Raw genomic sequence first — 15,827 nt, forward strand, 5'->3', positions numbered from 1 at the left:
AATGTGTGTGATATCGGTCAAAGGAATAACCGTGGTAGTAGTGAGAGCTAGATAAATCCGTAAGGTTTGAGTCACAACAAACAATTAACAACAAACATTTAACATATATAAACCCTTGCAGGACTTGCCTGCACAAAGGTAGCCATTACAAAAATGGGGTAACACAATAGTCAAGGACCTGAGTGCAATGCGATACAAAAAACAATGGTCCTAGACCTTCATTACAAGAAAGGGGTATTAATCCCCACTCAGTGATATTACTCATTAATTATGAGCTATTTGGAAAAACGGGTTTGTTAGCTCATGGTATTCAATACATTGATCATTCATATAATTTCAAAAATAGACTAGACATCCTTTCTAGTATGGCACGTGGGGAGATTACGGGTCCCAGGCTAAAACAAAGGGGCGTCGACGTTTCAACCCGTCTTTATGGCCTTGAGGGTGGTTTAATCCACGGCCGTGCGGATCTTCATCAGCACAGAGTGGGGCAACCTGTGCTAGAAAGGATGTCTAGTCTATTTTTGAAATGATGTGATTTAGATTGCATACTGTGAAACGTGGCCAGGCCCTGTGGGACGGTGATTGAAAACCAGTCCATTGTTCAATTATGTCCCCCATTGTCACCACTCTGAATTTTCTCTTTTTCACTCACTCACCCTTGAGCACCCTTGCTACATGCACGTTCCCTCTGGAGCAACCCTGACTACAAAAATTGCCAAAAGAAAGACTGTATGTTTCACCAATTGTCATGAAAATAAATGCATGGTGAAGAAGATTATGGTTTGTTGCACTCTCCTTGTTTTATGATGATCAATGTATTGAATACCATGAGCTAACAAACCCGTTTTTCCAAATAGCTCATAATTAATGAGTGATATCACTGAGAGGGGATTAATACCCCTTTCCTGCAATGAAGGTCTAGGGCCATTGTTTTTTGTATCACTATCATTAGCGCAGCAGGTACCATTGTATCAGGCCCGGGACTGTGAGGGGCTCACCACAACACCTTCATTGTGTGGGGTAGAGTTTTTGGGTCAATTTTTGTTTTTGTGTGATGTATTTGCTCTTTTTTTTTACTGGTCACATTTAGCGCAGACTTTAAGCTACATAAAAGTGCCCCATATGTTATCTCAAACTCCCGCCCCCTACACTCTATCTTACCACTCCCACTCCCCCAAGTCTTGCCAAAAAGTTTCGGAGGGGGCCCAACTTCAAAATATTTTCCTTAGAGTGGCTGAGAGTGAATGAGTTTGAAGAGCTCTGCCTTAGATTGAGGGCAGGCTGGCCTGAACCCTCACCCAGGAGACTGGTGACCGAGGGTTAATGAACGCCTTTGCCTCACGTGTCATCATTGGTGCCTCAGTGCTTCTGAAACTGATGCGATTTGAGGAGCATACTCGGGGTGATGTAACCCCCCACCCCCTCATTTGGCCCCACCCCTTCCCTATGCCCTGTGCCAGGGTTCAAGATGCTGTTTGCAATGTGATGTTGTTGCAGTCCCTTATACCAAAAGGGCCCTGATGTGGGGTTGTCAAGTGGCTATAGGCCATTTGTGTTTGCTAATGAACACTCGCACATTCCTGTGCAGTGCACACAGGCAATGATTACGCGTTAAATACTCATTTAAACTTGCCCTCGTTTCCAGCCCAGAGGGGAGACCGGGCCTTCCCTCGTGTGCCTCTCCCTGTTTCTGTAACTAATCCTTTTTCCATGTCCAAGTTTCGGCTGACCTGGCCGGGGAGTGCCAGGTTGTGAAGATCTCTTATGAGGCTCAGAGGTCAGCTGATGACGCTCCGCTTTAGTGCACACCGTTCGTACTGACGCATGCTTAGGGCATGACCTCTGACCCATGGCCCCTGCAGGACCTGGGGGCCATCGATGGAGTTCTGCTGGGCGTGCAGCTGCACCCGTTTCTGGGCAGCAGGACGAATTTGTTGCCCTGGGGATGAGAGATGACAGCCCCCCCTCCTCTTACTGCTGTTATAAGGCCACCCCAAGACCCATGAGAGGTAGGAAAGGAGTGTGCAGGGGGCGAAGAGAAGGGACACTCCGAAGAGGACATTATCCTGAGACTGTCGATCATGGGCGTCCCCACAGCCGTCGCCATTGTGCTGTCTGTGCTGCATCTCACGCTGGGCAGACCCCTGGAGGTAAGGAGGGGGTGCCCCCCTTATATCTGACAGCTCACGCCCCCCAGAGAAGCAGACACACTTTATGAAGTCTAGAGAGAGCTGAAACGTCGCGTTTGGCCTGCTAGAGACACCTAACACCTGATGCGTGGCCTCCGGGCCTCCTCAGGTCTTGGGACCAGCGCTTGGTGAACTGATAACTGAAAGATAAATCGAGGCGCTACGAAATGTGGCAGCCTGGAGTTGCATCGCCGGCCCTGGCAGTGGGGTTTGCAGTGTTTTTGATAACAGGCAGAGAGAGAGCTCCCGGAAAAAGAATGACCGCTGAAAGTGATAAGGGGGTGCTCCAAAGGAAAGGAGCGGAAGGGGAGGAACAGTTTGTTGAGGCTCCAGCGTGCGGATGAATCGTTGAATGCTGGAGGGGGTGTGTGCCCGGGGCTGTGTGATGAACATGGGAGAGGGCTGCGCGGAGGGCACCTGAGAGAGTCACCAGCAGGGAGTGGATTTTAAACAAGTACCTTTACCAAGTAACATAGTGTTAGTTCTGCTTCACACGGTGAGCTCACTCAGTGGCGCACGATTACTTCAGTGGTGCACACACGGACAGCACTGGAGCCAGGGCAATGCGCTGCGCTCCACATCCTCGTGAAGCACTTGTGGGAAGTGCACCGAGGCAACTGCCCACTGGGAACACACAACAAAGCTTTATTGTCTTGAGCAAGATAAGTGTACAGGTCTCGTGCGGAAGGAAGCATGGCCTGGTCATGGCTAGTGCACGCTGGTTGCTAGCACGGTCGAGACCCGAACACTACAATAAAAGGGGTCCCGTTAACTAAGCAGAGAGCCAAGTCACTAGCGACCCACAATGGCAAAGCAGACTGTTTTGAACTTGAAAGACACCATGTGATACTGTGTGCATTTGTGTCTCCAGCAGGCACTGTTTGCGCTAATATCGGAGAAACCCCACGTAAAACCCGCCCCAGCCGACCATAAAACCGGCACACACTGGCCTCTCAGACCAGACCATCGGGCACTGCCTGGTCGCCCTACAGGCCAGTCCGACCTTGAGCCCGGCACGTGCGAGATGTGTTTGTAGCATTGTGTCCATACATTGATTAGGAGTCACAAGGCCGGCTTTAGTGCTGGCGGCGCCTGCTGCGACCATCATTTTTGGCACCCCCGCACCTATCACCGCCTCCTCGGATTCTCTCACCACCATCGGGCAAAAGTGCCCCTCATCTCTCCAATAATACGATATTGCTAAACACAGTGCCCTCCCCTCCCCCCAGGTCAGCGCCCCCTCTACAGGTCAGCGCCCTGTGCGGCCCCACCGGTGGCACTGCCCTGAGGAACCATGGGCAGGTTGCGCTTAGGGCTGCGTCGGGGATGGTTCACTCCTTGACAATATTGTCAATGACTCTGGGAAGCGGTGTATGTAGAGTGTGTCACGTGCGACCTGTTTTGAATATTTATAGATGTGCTTTATCAGAGAGGAGAGGGGAAGGCGGATGGAACCTGCTGCCTGATTTACAGAGGGCCGGGATTCCATGTCACATTTTTGTAAAGTTAGAGTTCAGCAAAGTCGCGCAGTGCTTCGATGCCCCACGTGCGCTGCTGAGACAGCTCAGGGGGTGAAGCGCTTCTTGCCCCAGTGGCGTCAGTGTCCCTGCCGTGAGCTCGGGCAGGGTATTAAAGCGGTCTGACCCGGTACTTGTGAGTAATATTGTATTTTTTTGCTTATTTTACTGCTTCTTACCTGCCCTGAGATGTGCCTGATACCAGAATGCCAGCTTCTTGACCAGGATGTTTCAGGCAGAGAATGTAAATAAACACTGGCAGTCGTGTGTACATTAAGGTGCGTGGCTTACAAGCTCTCCTTTGCCTTACACATCACGGGTTCTCAAGGCCGTCTGTGGCCTCACTCCTACTTTAAGTGTGATAGTGTGTAATGTCTGGGTAGTGACACCCTGGCGCCACACCCCAAGGCGTGTGGAAGCTCTTTATTTTCAGAGAAGAAGCTGCAGAGTGCCTGATGGGGTCCCATCCTTTCCTTGCCTGCCTCTTACTTCCCCTCTCCCTCCTTCGCCCCCCTTCGAGTCCATCTTGTTCTCACTCCTGTCCACAGACTGTTCTTGTCTGGGTCTCGGTGCCCAGTGATCAGCTAGAGTCTGTGGTCAGCTAGAGCACTGACCTGTGTGCCTCAGTGCCCCGTGGTCAGCTAGAGCACTGATATATGTGTGCCTCAGTGGCCCGTGGTCAGCGAGAGCACTGATGTATGTGTGCCTCAGTGGCCTGTGGTCAGCTGGGGCACTGATGTATGTGTGCCTCAGTGCCCCGTGGCCAGCGAGAGCCCTGACCTATGGGAGCTTCAGTGCCCCGTGGTCACCTGAGCACTGACCTATGTGTGCCTCAGTGCCCCATGCTCTGATACAGCACTGACCTATGTGTGCCTCAGTGCCCCGTGGTCACCTGAGAACTGACCTATGTGTGCCTCAGTGCCCCGTGGTCAGCTAGAGCACTGATGTATGTGTGCCTCAGTGGCCTGTGGTCAGCTGGAGCACTGATGTATGTGTGCCTCAGTGCCCCGTGGTCAGCTGGAGCACTGATGTATGTGTGCCTCAGTGCCCTGTGGTCAGCGAGAGCACTGATGTATGTGTGCCTCAGTCGCCCGTGGTCAGCGAGAGCACTGACGTGTGTCTCAGTGCCCCTTGGTCAGCTAGAGCACTACACCTATGTGAGCCAAAGTGCCCTGTAGTCAGCTAGAGCCCTGACCTATGGGAGCTTCAGTGCCCCGTGGTCACCTAAGCACTGACCTATGTGTGCCTCAGTGCCCCATGGTCTGATACAGCACTGACCTATGTGTGCCTCAGTGTCCCGTGGTCACCTGAGAACTGACCTATGTGTGCCTCAGTGCCCCGTGGTCAGCTAGAGCACTGATGTATGTGTGCCTCAGTGGCCTGTGGTCAGCTGGAGCACTGATGTATGTGTGCCTCAGTGCCCCATGGTCAGCTGGAGCACTGATGTATGTGTGCCTCAGTGCCCCATGGTCAGCGAGAGCACTGATGTATGTGTGCCTCAGTGGCCAGTGGTCAGCTAGAGCACTGATGTATGTGTGCCTCAGTGGCCACGTGGTCAGCAAGAGCATTGATGTATGTGTGCCTCAGTGCCCCATGGTCAGCTGGAGCACTGATGTATGTGTGCCTCAGTGCCCCATGGTCAGCGAGAGCACTGATGTATGTGTGCCTCAGTGGCCAGTGGTCAGCTAGAGCACTGATGTATGTGTGCCTCAGTGCCCCGTGGTCAGCGAGAGCACTGATGTATGTGTGCCTCAGTGGCCAGTGGTCAGCTAGAGCACTGATGTATGTGTGCCTCAGTGGCCCGTGGTCAGCTAGAGCACTGATGTATGTGTGCCTCAGTGCCCCATGGTCAGCTGGAGCACTGATGTATGTGTGCCTCAGTGCCCCATGGTCAGCGAGAGCACTGATGTATGTGTGCCTCAGTGGCCAGTGGTCAGCTAGAGCACTGATGTATGTGTGCCTCAGTGCCCCATGGTCAGCTGGAGCACTGATGTATGTGTGCCTCAGTGCCCCATGGTCAGCGAGAGCACTGATGTATGTGTGCCTCAGTGGCCAGTGGTCAGCTAGAGCACTGATGTATGTGTGCCTCAGTGCCCCGTGGTCAGCGAGAGCACTGATGTATGTGTGCCTCAGTGGCCAGTGGTCAGCTAGAGCACTGATGTATGTGTGCCTCAGTGGCCCGTGGTCAGCTAGAGCACTGATGTATGTGTGCCTCAGTGCCCCATGGTCAGCTGGAGCACTGATGTATGTGTGCCTCAGTGGCCCGTGGTCAGCGAGAGCACTGATGTATGTGAGCCTCAGTGCCCCGTGGTCAGCGAGAGCACTGATGTATGTGGGCCTCAGTGGCCAGTGGTCAGCTAGAGCACTGATGTATGTGTGCCTCAGTGCCCCGTGGTCAGCGAGAGCACTGATGTATGTGTGCCTCAGTGGCCAGTGGTCAGCTAGAGCACTGATGTATGTGTGCCTCAGTGGCCCGTGGTCAGCTAGAGCACTGATGTATGTGTGCCTCAGTGCCCCATGGTCAGCTGGAGCACTGATGTATGTGTGCCTCAGTGGCCCGTGGTCAGCGAGAGCACTGATGTAAGTGTGCCTCAGTGCCCCATGGTCAGCGAGAGTCTGTGGTCAGCTAGAGCACTGACCTGTGTGCCTCAGTGCCCCGTGGTCAGCAAGAGCATTGATGTATGTGTGCCTCAGTGCCCCATGGTCAGCTGGAGCACTGATGTATGTGTGCCTCAGTGCCCCATGGTCAGCGAGAGCACTGATGTATGTGTGCCTCAGTGGCCAGTGGTCAGCTAGAGCACTGATGTATGTGTGCCTCAGTGCCCCGTGGTCAGCGAGAGCACTGATGTATGTGTGCCTCAGTGGCCAGTGGTCAGCTAGAGCACTGATGTATGTGTGCCTCAGTGGCCCGTGGTCAGCTAGAGCACTGATGTATGTGTGCCTCAGTGCCTCATGGTCAGCTGGAGCACTGATGTATGTGTGCCTCAGTGGCCCGTGGTCAGCGAGAGCACTGATGTAAGTGTGCCTCAGTGCCCCGTGGTCAGCGAGAGCACTGATGTGTGTCTCAGTGCCCCGTGGTCAGCTAGAGCACTACACCTATGTGAGCCAAAGTGCCCTGTAGTCAGCTAGAGCCCTGACCTATGGGAGCTTCAGTGCCCCGTGGTCACCTGAGCACTGACCTATGTGTGCCTCAGTGCCCCATGGTCTGATACAGCACTGACCTATGTGTGCCTCAGTGCCCCGTGGTCACCTGAGAACTGACCTATGTGTGCCTCAGTGCCCCGTGGTCAGCTAGAGCACTGAAGTATGTGTGCCTCACTGCCCAGTGGTCAGCAAGAGCATTGATGTATGTGTGCCTCAGTGCCCCATGGTCAGCTAGAGCACTGATGTATGTGTGCCTCAGTGTGCTTTGATCAGCTATAGCACTGATGTATGTGTGCCTCAGTGCCCCGTGGTCAGCGAGAGCACTGATGTAAGTGTGCCTCAGTGCCCCGTGGTCAGCGAGAGCACTGAGCTATGTGTGCCTCTGTGCCCAGTGGTCAGCTAGAGGACTGATCTCAGTGCCCTTTGGTGATCCGTAGGATTGACCTATGTGGGCTTCAGTGCCCTGTTGTCAGTTAGAGCAGTGACCTTTGTGGTTCTATGTCTCTTCGCTGGGGTCCATTTCATCTCCATCCCCGACTGAGAGTTAAATGTTAGGACATTTGCTTACATCTGCAGATGTAGGACGAGGCTCAGTGATTGTCCCTTTGTCCCTTTCCCACATTGATTGTGTCTCCTTGGTGAGTCTTGTAGGCTTCTTGAGTGCCGTTTCTGACAGTCGCAGTGAGTTTCTGTCATCTTCTTGAGCAGGATGGTTGGTGTCATTCTAATTGGTTTCGAGGTCTTAATATTCAAGCTCAGTTGGGGCTTCAGAGTTCCATTGTATGCCCTGGAGTGGGAAATATTTCATGTCAGCTCTCTACCATTGGCTTTTACAGTTGTCAGCCGTTCCGGGCTGTGGCTTGCGTCAGCTCCGTATGGCATTGTGGGTCACTCTTCATGGTCTGTTTTTGCTTCAGTAATACCAAGTCGCCTACACCGATATCAGTGGTGCACTCAGGCCTTCTCTTGTTTGTGAGAAAGTGCCATCTTTCTTGCATGGTATGCCCCCACGTTTTGCTTAATTGCTGAATGTACTTTGACTGAGTGTGCCCTGGACTCCTGCCAATCAGGTGCCCAGGGCCTATGTTCCTTCCCTAAAACACAAAACCCAAATTGGCAAACCCTGGCCACATGTTAGCCCCTGGTAAATGGACCCTAGGTACCCAGGGCCTTGTGACCAGGGAAGGCCTCTAAGGGCTGCAGCACTCATTGTGCCACCCTTAGAGGCCCTGTACCCTTACACACACACACTGCCCTTGCACCAACATCTTAGAGATTCCCCCTAAAACCTAACCTACAATCCACGTCTGTTCTGAGGCTGCCTAGTCTGCTACACAGCAGATATGTTGCTGGACCCCTGGGTAGGAGAGCCCCTGCTCTCCTGGGTCTGCAACAATGCACATCCTGGGCGAGGTGCTAAATCTCCTCCCCCAGGATGGGCAGGGGGAAGCTTCAAAGGCATGCCACCTCTGTGAGCTTCCCCAGGCCACGGCAACCCCCCACTCTGGCGGAAAGCTTGGCCGGAAACCCCAAATAAGGACTGGGGATGTGCCAGCCTACCAACCCCACCCCTCAGGTGGTGGAGGCGAGGTGAAGCACATCTCCGGGCTCTCGTCATCTTGAAGATGGGAATCCTTGCCCAATCAGGACTAGGCTACTGCCCCCCTCCCACAGGAGAGAGGCAGGATAGGGGGTGTACCCACCCCAGGATAGGGAGCCATTGGTCCCTGCCCTTCACCTACCTGTAACGCCCCTAAATCTGGTATTTAGGGGCACCCTGAACCTTCCTTCCCCAGATTCCAGATTCCAAAATCCGAATAAGAGCTAGAAGAAAGAAGACCTGCCCTGCAGCTGCTAAGAAGAGGAAGACACCAACTGCTTTGGCCCCAGCCCTACCGGCCTGTCGACCCTCGAACCTGCTCCTGCTCCAACCCGGCATCTCTTGTCGCCAGCAACCTCACAAACCCCAGAGAACCTGGTTACCTTTTGACTCTAAACCCCTGGGACACCCATGAGTAGAGGCTCTACTCAAAATCTACTTCTGATCCCTGGCAGCAGTCCGGAACCGCGAACCCTTCACACTCTGCACCCGCCAAGACTGACCTGTAGCGGAGTGAACAAAGACCACGAGGACAACCCCACGCTGACTGTGACCCCGAGTCCGGCACCCAAGGACCTCCCTCGACACTCCTGAAGAAGCCTGCAGCCTCAGAACCAGGTGCCCCCCCAACCGCGATCAACAGAGGGTAAGATTTCCCAACACCAAAAGGCACCCCTGTACCCGGTGCCCCGCGGCCCCCTGGGCCCAATCCCAGGGTACCTACCTACCCTCCAACTACCCAACTTACCTCTTGAAGTGGTGGTGGCACCTGAAGAATCTTCGTCCCCGAGCTTGCAGTCTTTTTCTAAACCGGAGATTTCCCATTGAAATCAATTGAGCGCCCGAAGGCTCAAAATCACCCTGCACCCAGCCGCCCGAGTGGCCCTGGCAGTGCAACCTTTACACCTATCTACTTCCCCACTTGCCCTGAGTAAGTGACCAGGAGACCAGCTCCCACAGCCGCGTGGCCTGCTAGTCAGCAGCCATCAACCAAGGCCCCCTTACCTCTCATAGGATAATATTGGGCCTAACTCTCTCGGCACCCGGCCGCCCTTGTGCCGCTGAGGGTGAACCAACTGTACCTACCTAACCCTGGGAGACCCCTGAGTCTATGCCCAGAACCTTAACTCTGCCAGTCGAGTACTTACCTTTAAACCAATAACTCAATTTTCTCCATAGGGTAACATTGACTGGCTTTTCCTGAAATTTCTTCCAAGTTTGGACTTTTCAAAACTTAAAATATCCACCAAAAATCAACCGAGTAACGAAAATGAAAATACTCACCTGCTCTTAGGTGAGCTCCCAGTGCTGGATCTTGGTGCCCAGCACTGACTCTGAAAAATACTTACAACTGTACTTACCAGTAACCCAATTTTCTTTCATAGGAAATCATTGACTGTTTTTCTGTGAAATTTCTTCTGTGTCAATTTCTGCAAACTTTAAATATTCTTTAAAAATCGTATAATTTTTGAAAACCTAATTACTTACCTGTTTTGGATAAAGGTCCCAGTACTGAGTCTAGGTACCCAGTACTGGATTACAAAAGTAACGAGAACATACTATACCTGCAATTTGAATTTTCTGCCATAGGGAATCATTGACTGTTTTCTATGAAATATTTTCTAAGTGTCAACTTTTAAAATAGCAAAATATTGTCTAAAAATCATCACAGTAATTAAGTCGACTTTTATCACTTGATTCCAAGTACTGATCCAGGGCTGAATCTAGGATCTAGTCCTGGAATTCCAAAAGTAATCCTAAAAGTAATCTGTTGCAAATAACTTGAAACTTCCATTGAACTCAATGCATTATTGTGTTTAAAATTGTGTTGCCTATTGCAACCACTTGGAACTTTCTATAAAAGTCAATTGCATATTGCAAAAGTATTTATATAAAGCATCTCATTCTGAGAAAGTATATTTTAATACCTATTGTTGGTTCTAAAATAAAACAAGCATATATTTTTTATATATAAACCATTGGCCTAGAGTTCAGTTATTGAGTTTGTGAGACCATTTTCTGGCTGAGTGTGTGCAACAAATGCTTTACACTGTCCTCTGATACTGCCTTACTGCTCGACCAAGCTACTACTTTAGAGAGTAAGGTTATATCTAACTTTAGCCTCTGCCAAACCTCTGGGGACTGTGGACTATGTACACCCTGTACCCATTTGGGAACAGTATATACAGAGCCACTTTCTCACATTTTTGGCATAATGTTACTTCTTTTCTTGCCCTTTCCGGTCTTGCAGTCGTACCTCTTCAGATGTGGCTGTTAGGTTGTCTGTTTTTTGCTAGGAATGTGGGTGAAGGTCTGGTGGGACTGTGCGGGGTGTTGCAATATGCACTCAGAATCATGCTGAGATTCTATTGGACAGTTTAAGCGGCCAATCAATAAGACCTGACACAGCAAGCTGACACAATGAACAAGAATATCAGGGACACTACAAGACCGAACCGCCAAGATGGGGTTCTTCCCACGAGCAAGAACTTTGGCCCACTACTAAGGATAACAACGGCATTTTCAAGCAAGTGCAGAGCGACTTGAACCGTATGTACGGGTAGTAAATCACAGTCAGATCGTGTTATCTTGTTCGCTGACTCTCTGCTGGAAGATAGTTCCACGAAAACAGCAAAGCAGGAACAACACCCTAAAAAGCTCTGTACAAGCGATAAGACCACTGCCAAAGTTGACATCCAAAACACAGGGAAATATACAACCAAAGTAAAACAACAAGCCTATAAAACAAACGCACCTCCCTCAATGATCCCACACAATTAGTCCAGTGTTCAAAATTTTGTTTCTGTGTTGTTTGCACATCCGCTACTCCCGCTGTTTCCAGAGAGCAATCCCTAGGACCAAAGTTAATTAAATCACAAATGTGAAGTGCACCACAATAAATAAGTTCCAAAATTGATTTAGGCCACCCAATTAGCGTGAATCCAAAATGTTCTTTAATCTTCACATGAATATTGTAAAAACAGCCAACACGTTTCGCCCAACTTCTGTGGACTTCATCAGGGCTGTGAAACATACTAAACATATAATGTATAATACAACTTATATAGAGACTGACAGTACAACATTTATAAGTACAAAATAATAAAAGTCCCTCACAGGAAAGTTTATATTTCCACATAAACACCTCCAGGGACAGTATATACAAACAGAGACGAACGTGATAACCAGAAAAGAAGCTAAAGGGGTCACCAGAATGTAAACTTAGCATGTTGATACTCCTTGTTGATTATAATGCCTTGACATACTATGTTTCAGTAGTATCTTGTACATTTCATCACTATGTTTACTAAACTTTGTGACAAAGTTGATACTGTTGTTGTTGGTTCTTGATCTAGACTCTTTTCTGTGTTGTTTAAGTGTAACCTCTCTGGGTGTTTGACTGAATCTTTTCTTTGCATTTTGTGGGACCCTCTCCTTGTAACCCCGTTTTGTAAATCGGTCCTCTACTTAGCAAAAAGCTCCGACAGCTGAGTTTTATGTTCTATAATATTAATGTACACGTTTGGGAAAGTGCCATATTTCTGCATGGTTGCCCCCACTTTTTGCTGAACTGCTGATGTACTTTGACTGAGTGTGCCCTGGGTTCATGCCAATCAGGTACCCAGGTCCTATGGTCTTTCCCTAAAACTGCAATGAAGACCAAGCCCAATTGGCACTCTCTGGCCACAGGTCAGCCCCTGGTAAATGGTACCACAGGTATTCAGGGCACTGTGACCAGGGAAGGGCTCTAAGGGCTGCAACACTTATTGTGCCACCCTTAGAGGCCCTGTACCTTTTCACTCACATACTACCTTGGGGCTGCATGTTTTGGTGCAGAACAAAGTGAAAGTCGACATGGCACACATCCCTCTGTGCCTACAACCCACTGCCCTGGGATAGATCAGCCACCCCTCTAGCTGAGTGCACTATACCAGTGGTGAGAGTACAGGTGGATGAGCCCTGTACCCCTACATAGTCTAAGTCCATTCTTAGACATTGTAAATGCAGTAATGCCATTAAGAGTGTATGGTGCTGGGAGTTTGTCATTACGAACTCCACAGCACCATAATGTCTACACTAAAAACTGAGTAGTTTGGTATCAAACTTCTCAGCACATTTAACCCACACTGATGCCAGTGTGGGATTTAATGAAAAATGCACACAGAGGGCATCTTATAGATGCCCCCTGAAAAATGACCCATCAGCAGCTCCCCAGCTGCCACCACCAGGCATGTTTCTGGAACCCTGCTGCACTCGGGGGCCTGAAACAATGCACATCCTGGGAGGAGATGCCAAGCCTCCTCCCTCAGGATGGGAAGGGTCCATGAAGGGGAAGCTTCAAAGGCTTGCTGCCTTTGTGAGCTTCCCCAGGCCTTTTGGTACTTCAAGCAAATGGTCCCCACTGGTTCTGACCGGCGAAAAAACCAAGTGAGGAAGGGAGGTGTGACCACCTTTGCCAACTCCACCCCTCAGGTTGAGGAGGGGTGAGGTGAAGCACAACTCTCAGTTCCTGCCATATTGTAGATGGGGAAGCCAGCCAACCTGAGTCAGGCATATGCCCCCCTCCCACTGGAGAGTGGCATAATAAGGGGTGTACCCACCCAAAGGAAGGGACCATTGGTCCCACCCTTTTACTTACCTGTAACACCCCTAAATCTAGTATTTAGGAGCACCCCCAAACCTTGCCTCCTCAGACAAGAAAACGACTAAAAGAAAAAGAAGGACCGAACAGCCATGCCGAAACTAAGACGAGGAGGACCTCCAACTGACTTGGCCCCAGCCCTATAAGCCTGTCCCCACCTTGAACCTGCAGAAGCAAAACTCCAGTGTGTCCTGCAGCCAGCAACCTCAAGAACCCTGTGGACCTGCCCTGCTTTCCAAAGAAAAGATTTTGTCTCCCATGAACACCGGATTTGTTTCCCCACAGACTTCAGCTCCAGCAAAATCCTGAGTCTGCACCACTCTTCACCCGTCGCCCATGGCCCGAGTTCAAGTAGCTTAACACCACAAGGAGGTCTCCCTGACAATACTGACCCAAGATCCAGTGATCCCTGACCTGCCTCCAGCCGACGCCTGCAGTGTCAATCCGGAGGGTCCCCCGAACCGCGACCAGGAGCCGGTAAGAAGATCCGACCCTAAAAGTCACCCCTGCACCCGATGCCCCATGGCCTTGGTTGGTCCAAATGACGGTGTCTAGCCAACCTCCGGCATCCCAACTAACCTCTCCAAGTGGTGGTCGCTCCCAGAAGAACTTCGTCCCTGAGCCTGCAGTGTGTTTGCAAACTGAAAAATCCCTATTGAAAGTAACAGGGCACCCGACCTCAAACAGCACCCTGCACCCAGCTGCCCTAGTGCCACTGAGGGTTCACCTTTGGTGCTAACTTCAACCCCCATTTGCTCTGAGCTAAAGTCCAGGATCTTTGCTCCCACAACCAAGTGGCCTGCTTGTCAGCAGCCACCAACCGGAGGCCCCCTATCCCCCATTGGATAACATTGGGCCTCAGCAGTCTGCACCCGGCCGCCCTAGTGCCGCTGAGGGTGCTTTGAGAGTGCATCCTCGACCCTAGAGGACCCCTGAGTCTAACCCCAGAAAAACAACTCTCACAACAAAGTACTTACCTGTTAACCGATAACCCTATTTCTTTCCATAGGATAACATTGACTGTTTTCTATGAAAAAGTTTCTAAGTGTGGAGTTGGAAAATCTATAGAAGTCTATACAACTGTGTAAAAATAACCAAAACACATTTACTTACCTTTTTACAGGAAATGTCCCAGTGCAGTATCCAGGTATACTACACTGCGTAAGAATTGTAATCTGCAAAGTAATATACATGACCTGCTATTGAAAAGTCCTTATTAAGTACAATATTTTAAGTATTGCATTTCCAGTAATTCTACTGTAACCAAACCAAAGTACATATACAGCTGCATTCAAACTGTATTGTCACTACAAAGTATAAATCACTTACCTGTGTCATACCTGCTTGATTCTAAGACGTTAATATTTCTAAATAATATTTTTATACAAAACATATTGGTCTGTGTTCAGTCTTTGAGTGTGTGCAATTATTTGTTGATTGAGTGTGTACAACAAATGCTTAACACTACCCTATATTTTTTTTTTAAATCCAGTCAGTTTGTTTTGCTGGCCTGGCTAGTTTGGCATTGTGTATATTCAGAAAATGTGCTCCTGCATATGGGCGGAAGAACTTTCAGCATAACATCCAATCTTATGCAGGGAACCTTCTGTCATGTTATCTGCCTTGATAGGCACTGCCTCTATATACTGTATGTTTGAGCATAAAATAAAACCTATTGAATTATGCAGGTGCAGATTGTAATAAATCTTTCTTGTTTCTTCCACAGTTGGCAATCAGTGAGAAAATACCTGGTAAGCAAACAAGAATACTGTCGTCCTTTTCTGCAGGGTCATCCCTAAACGTTTTGCCTTTCTCCTAGCCTTTTCTCTGACATGGTGTTGGTGGTTTTAGGCCTCGGGGCACTTTAGCACTGCTGTCCAGTGTAAAGTGCTTATGCTCTCTGTGTCACATTTGTTAAGATTGGTCTACCCCTGTTTGGCATATTTAATTTACCTGTCAGTCCCTTGTAAAATGGTATCTCATATACCCAGGGCTGGTAAATTAAATGCTACTGGTGGGCTTGCAGCGCTGATTGCGCCTCCCACCAAAGTAGCCTTGCAAACCTATCTCAGGCCTCTGCCATCACAGGGCCTGTGCGCACAGTGTCACTGTCGCTGTGACGTGGCACCTAAAGTGTGTGCCATGTCTGTGACTCCCCCTTTTCCTGCATGTCAGTCACCCCTAAGGTAGGCCCTAGCTAGACTCCTGAGGCGTGAGCTGGGAGCCAGAAGTAGTGTGTAGCGCTCTGTTATTGTGCTCATTATTTTAACCTGGAGAGATTAATCGCTGCAGCGATCTTACATCGTTTGTTTTTTAAATTCTAACTTACCGGCTGCTGTATCAGGGCATATTGCAGGGAGGGCACCGGGCTGCTGTCAGGCGGTGTGTGAGGAGAAAGGCTGCAGGGAAAGTGTGGCCGCCATCTTGGGGGGAGTGCTGGTCGGCGGGATAGTTGTTGGCACCGGAGCAGTTAAATGAAGGCACTGCTGCGACCGCGCAGACCCCAGACTCCTGAGGCGTGAACCGGGGGCCAGAAGTAGTGTGTAGCGCTCTGTTATTGTGCTCATTATTTTAACCTGGAGAGATTAATCGCCTCAGCGATCTTACATCGTTTGTTTTTTAAATTCTAACTTACCGGCTGCTGTATCAGGGCATATTGCGGGGAGGGCACCGGGCTGCTGTCGGGCGGTGTGTGAGGAGAAAGGCTGCGGGGAAAGTGTGGCCGCCATCTT

General features: G+C 50.0%; 1 protein-coding gene across 2 annotated transcripts in view; it reads left to right on the plus strand.

Moving 5' to 3' along the window:
* The first annotated feature begins 2,026 nt into the window (after window positions 1-2,026).
* The window catches only part of LOC146859674 (astacin-like metalloendopeptidase), a 565,544-nt gene continuing 551,743 nt past the window's right edge, over window positions 2,027-15,827 (plus strand). For both annotated transcript variants that reach the window (XM_085643427.1, XM_085643428.1), the window contains exons 1-2: window positions 2,027-2,153; window positions 14,822-14,846. In XM_085643427.1, the coding sequence (XP_085499553.1) occupies window positions 2,085-2,153; window positions 14,822-14,846 (94 nt within the window). In that variant the 5' untranslated portion in view covers window positions 2,027-2,084. The remainder of the gene's footprint in view (window positions 2,154-14,821; window positions 14,847-15,827) is intronic.

The sequence above is a fragment of the Triturus cristatus genome, chromosome 3_1 (assembly GCF_964204655.1).
Source record: "Triturus cristatus chromosome 3_1, aTriCri1.1, whole genome shotgun sequence".
NCBI classification, from domain to species: domain Eukaryota; kingdom Metazoa; phylum Chordata; class Amphibia; order Caudata; family Salamandridae; genus Triturus; species Triturus cristatus.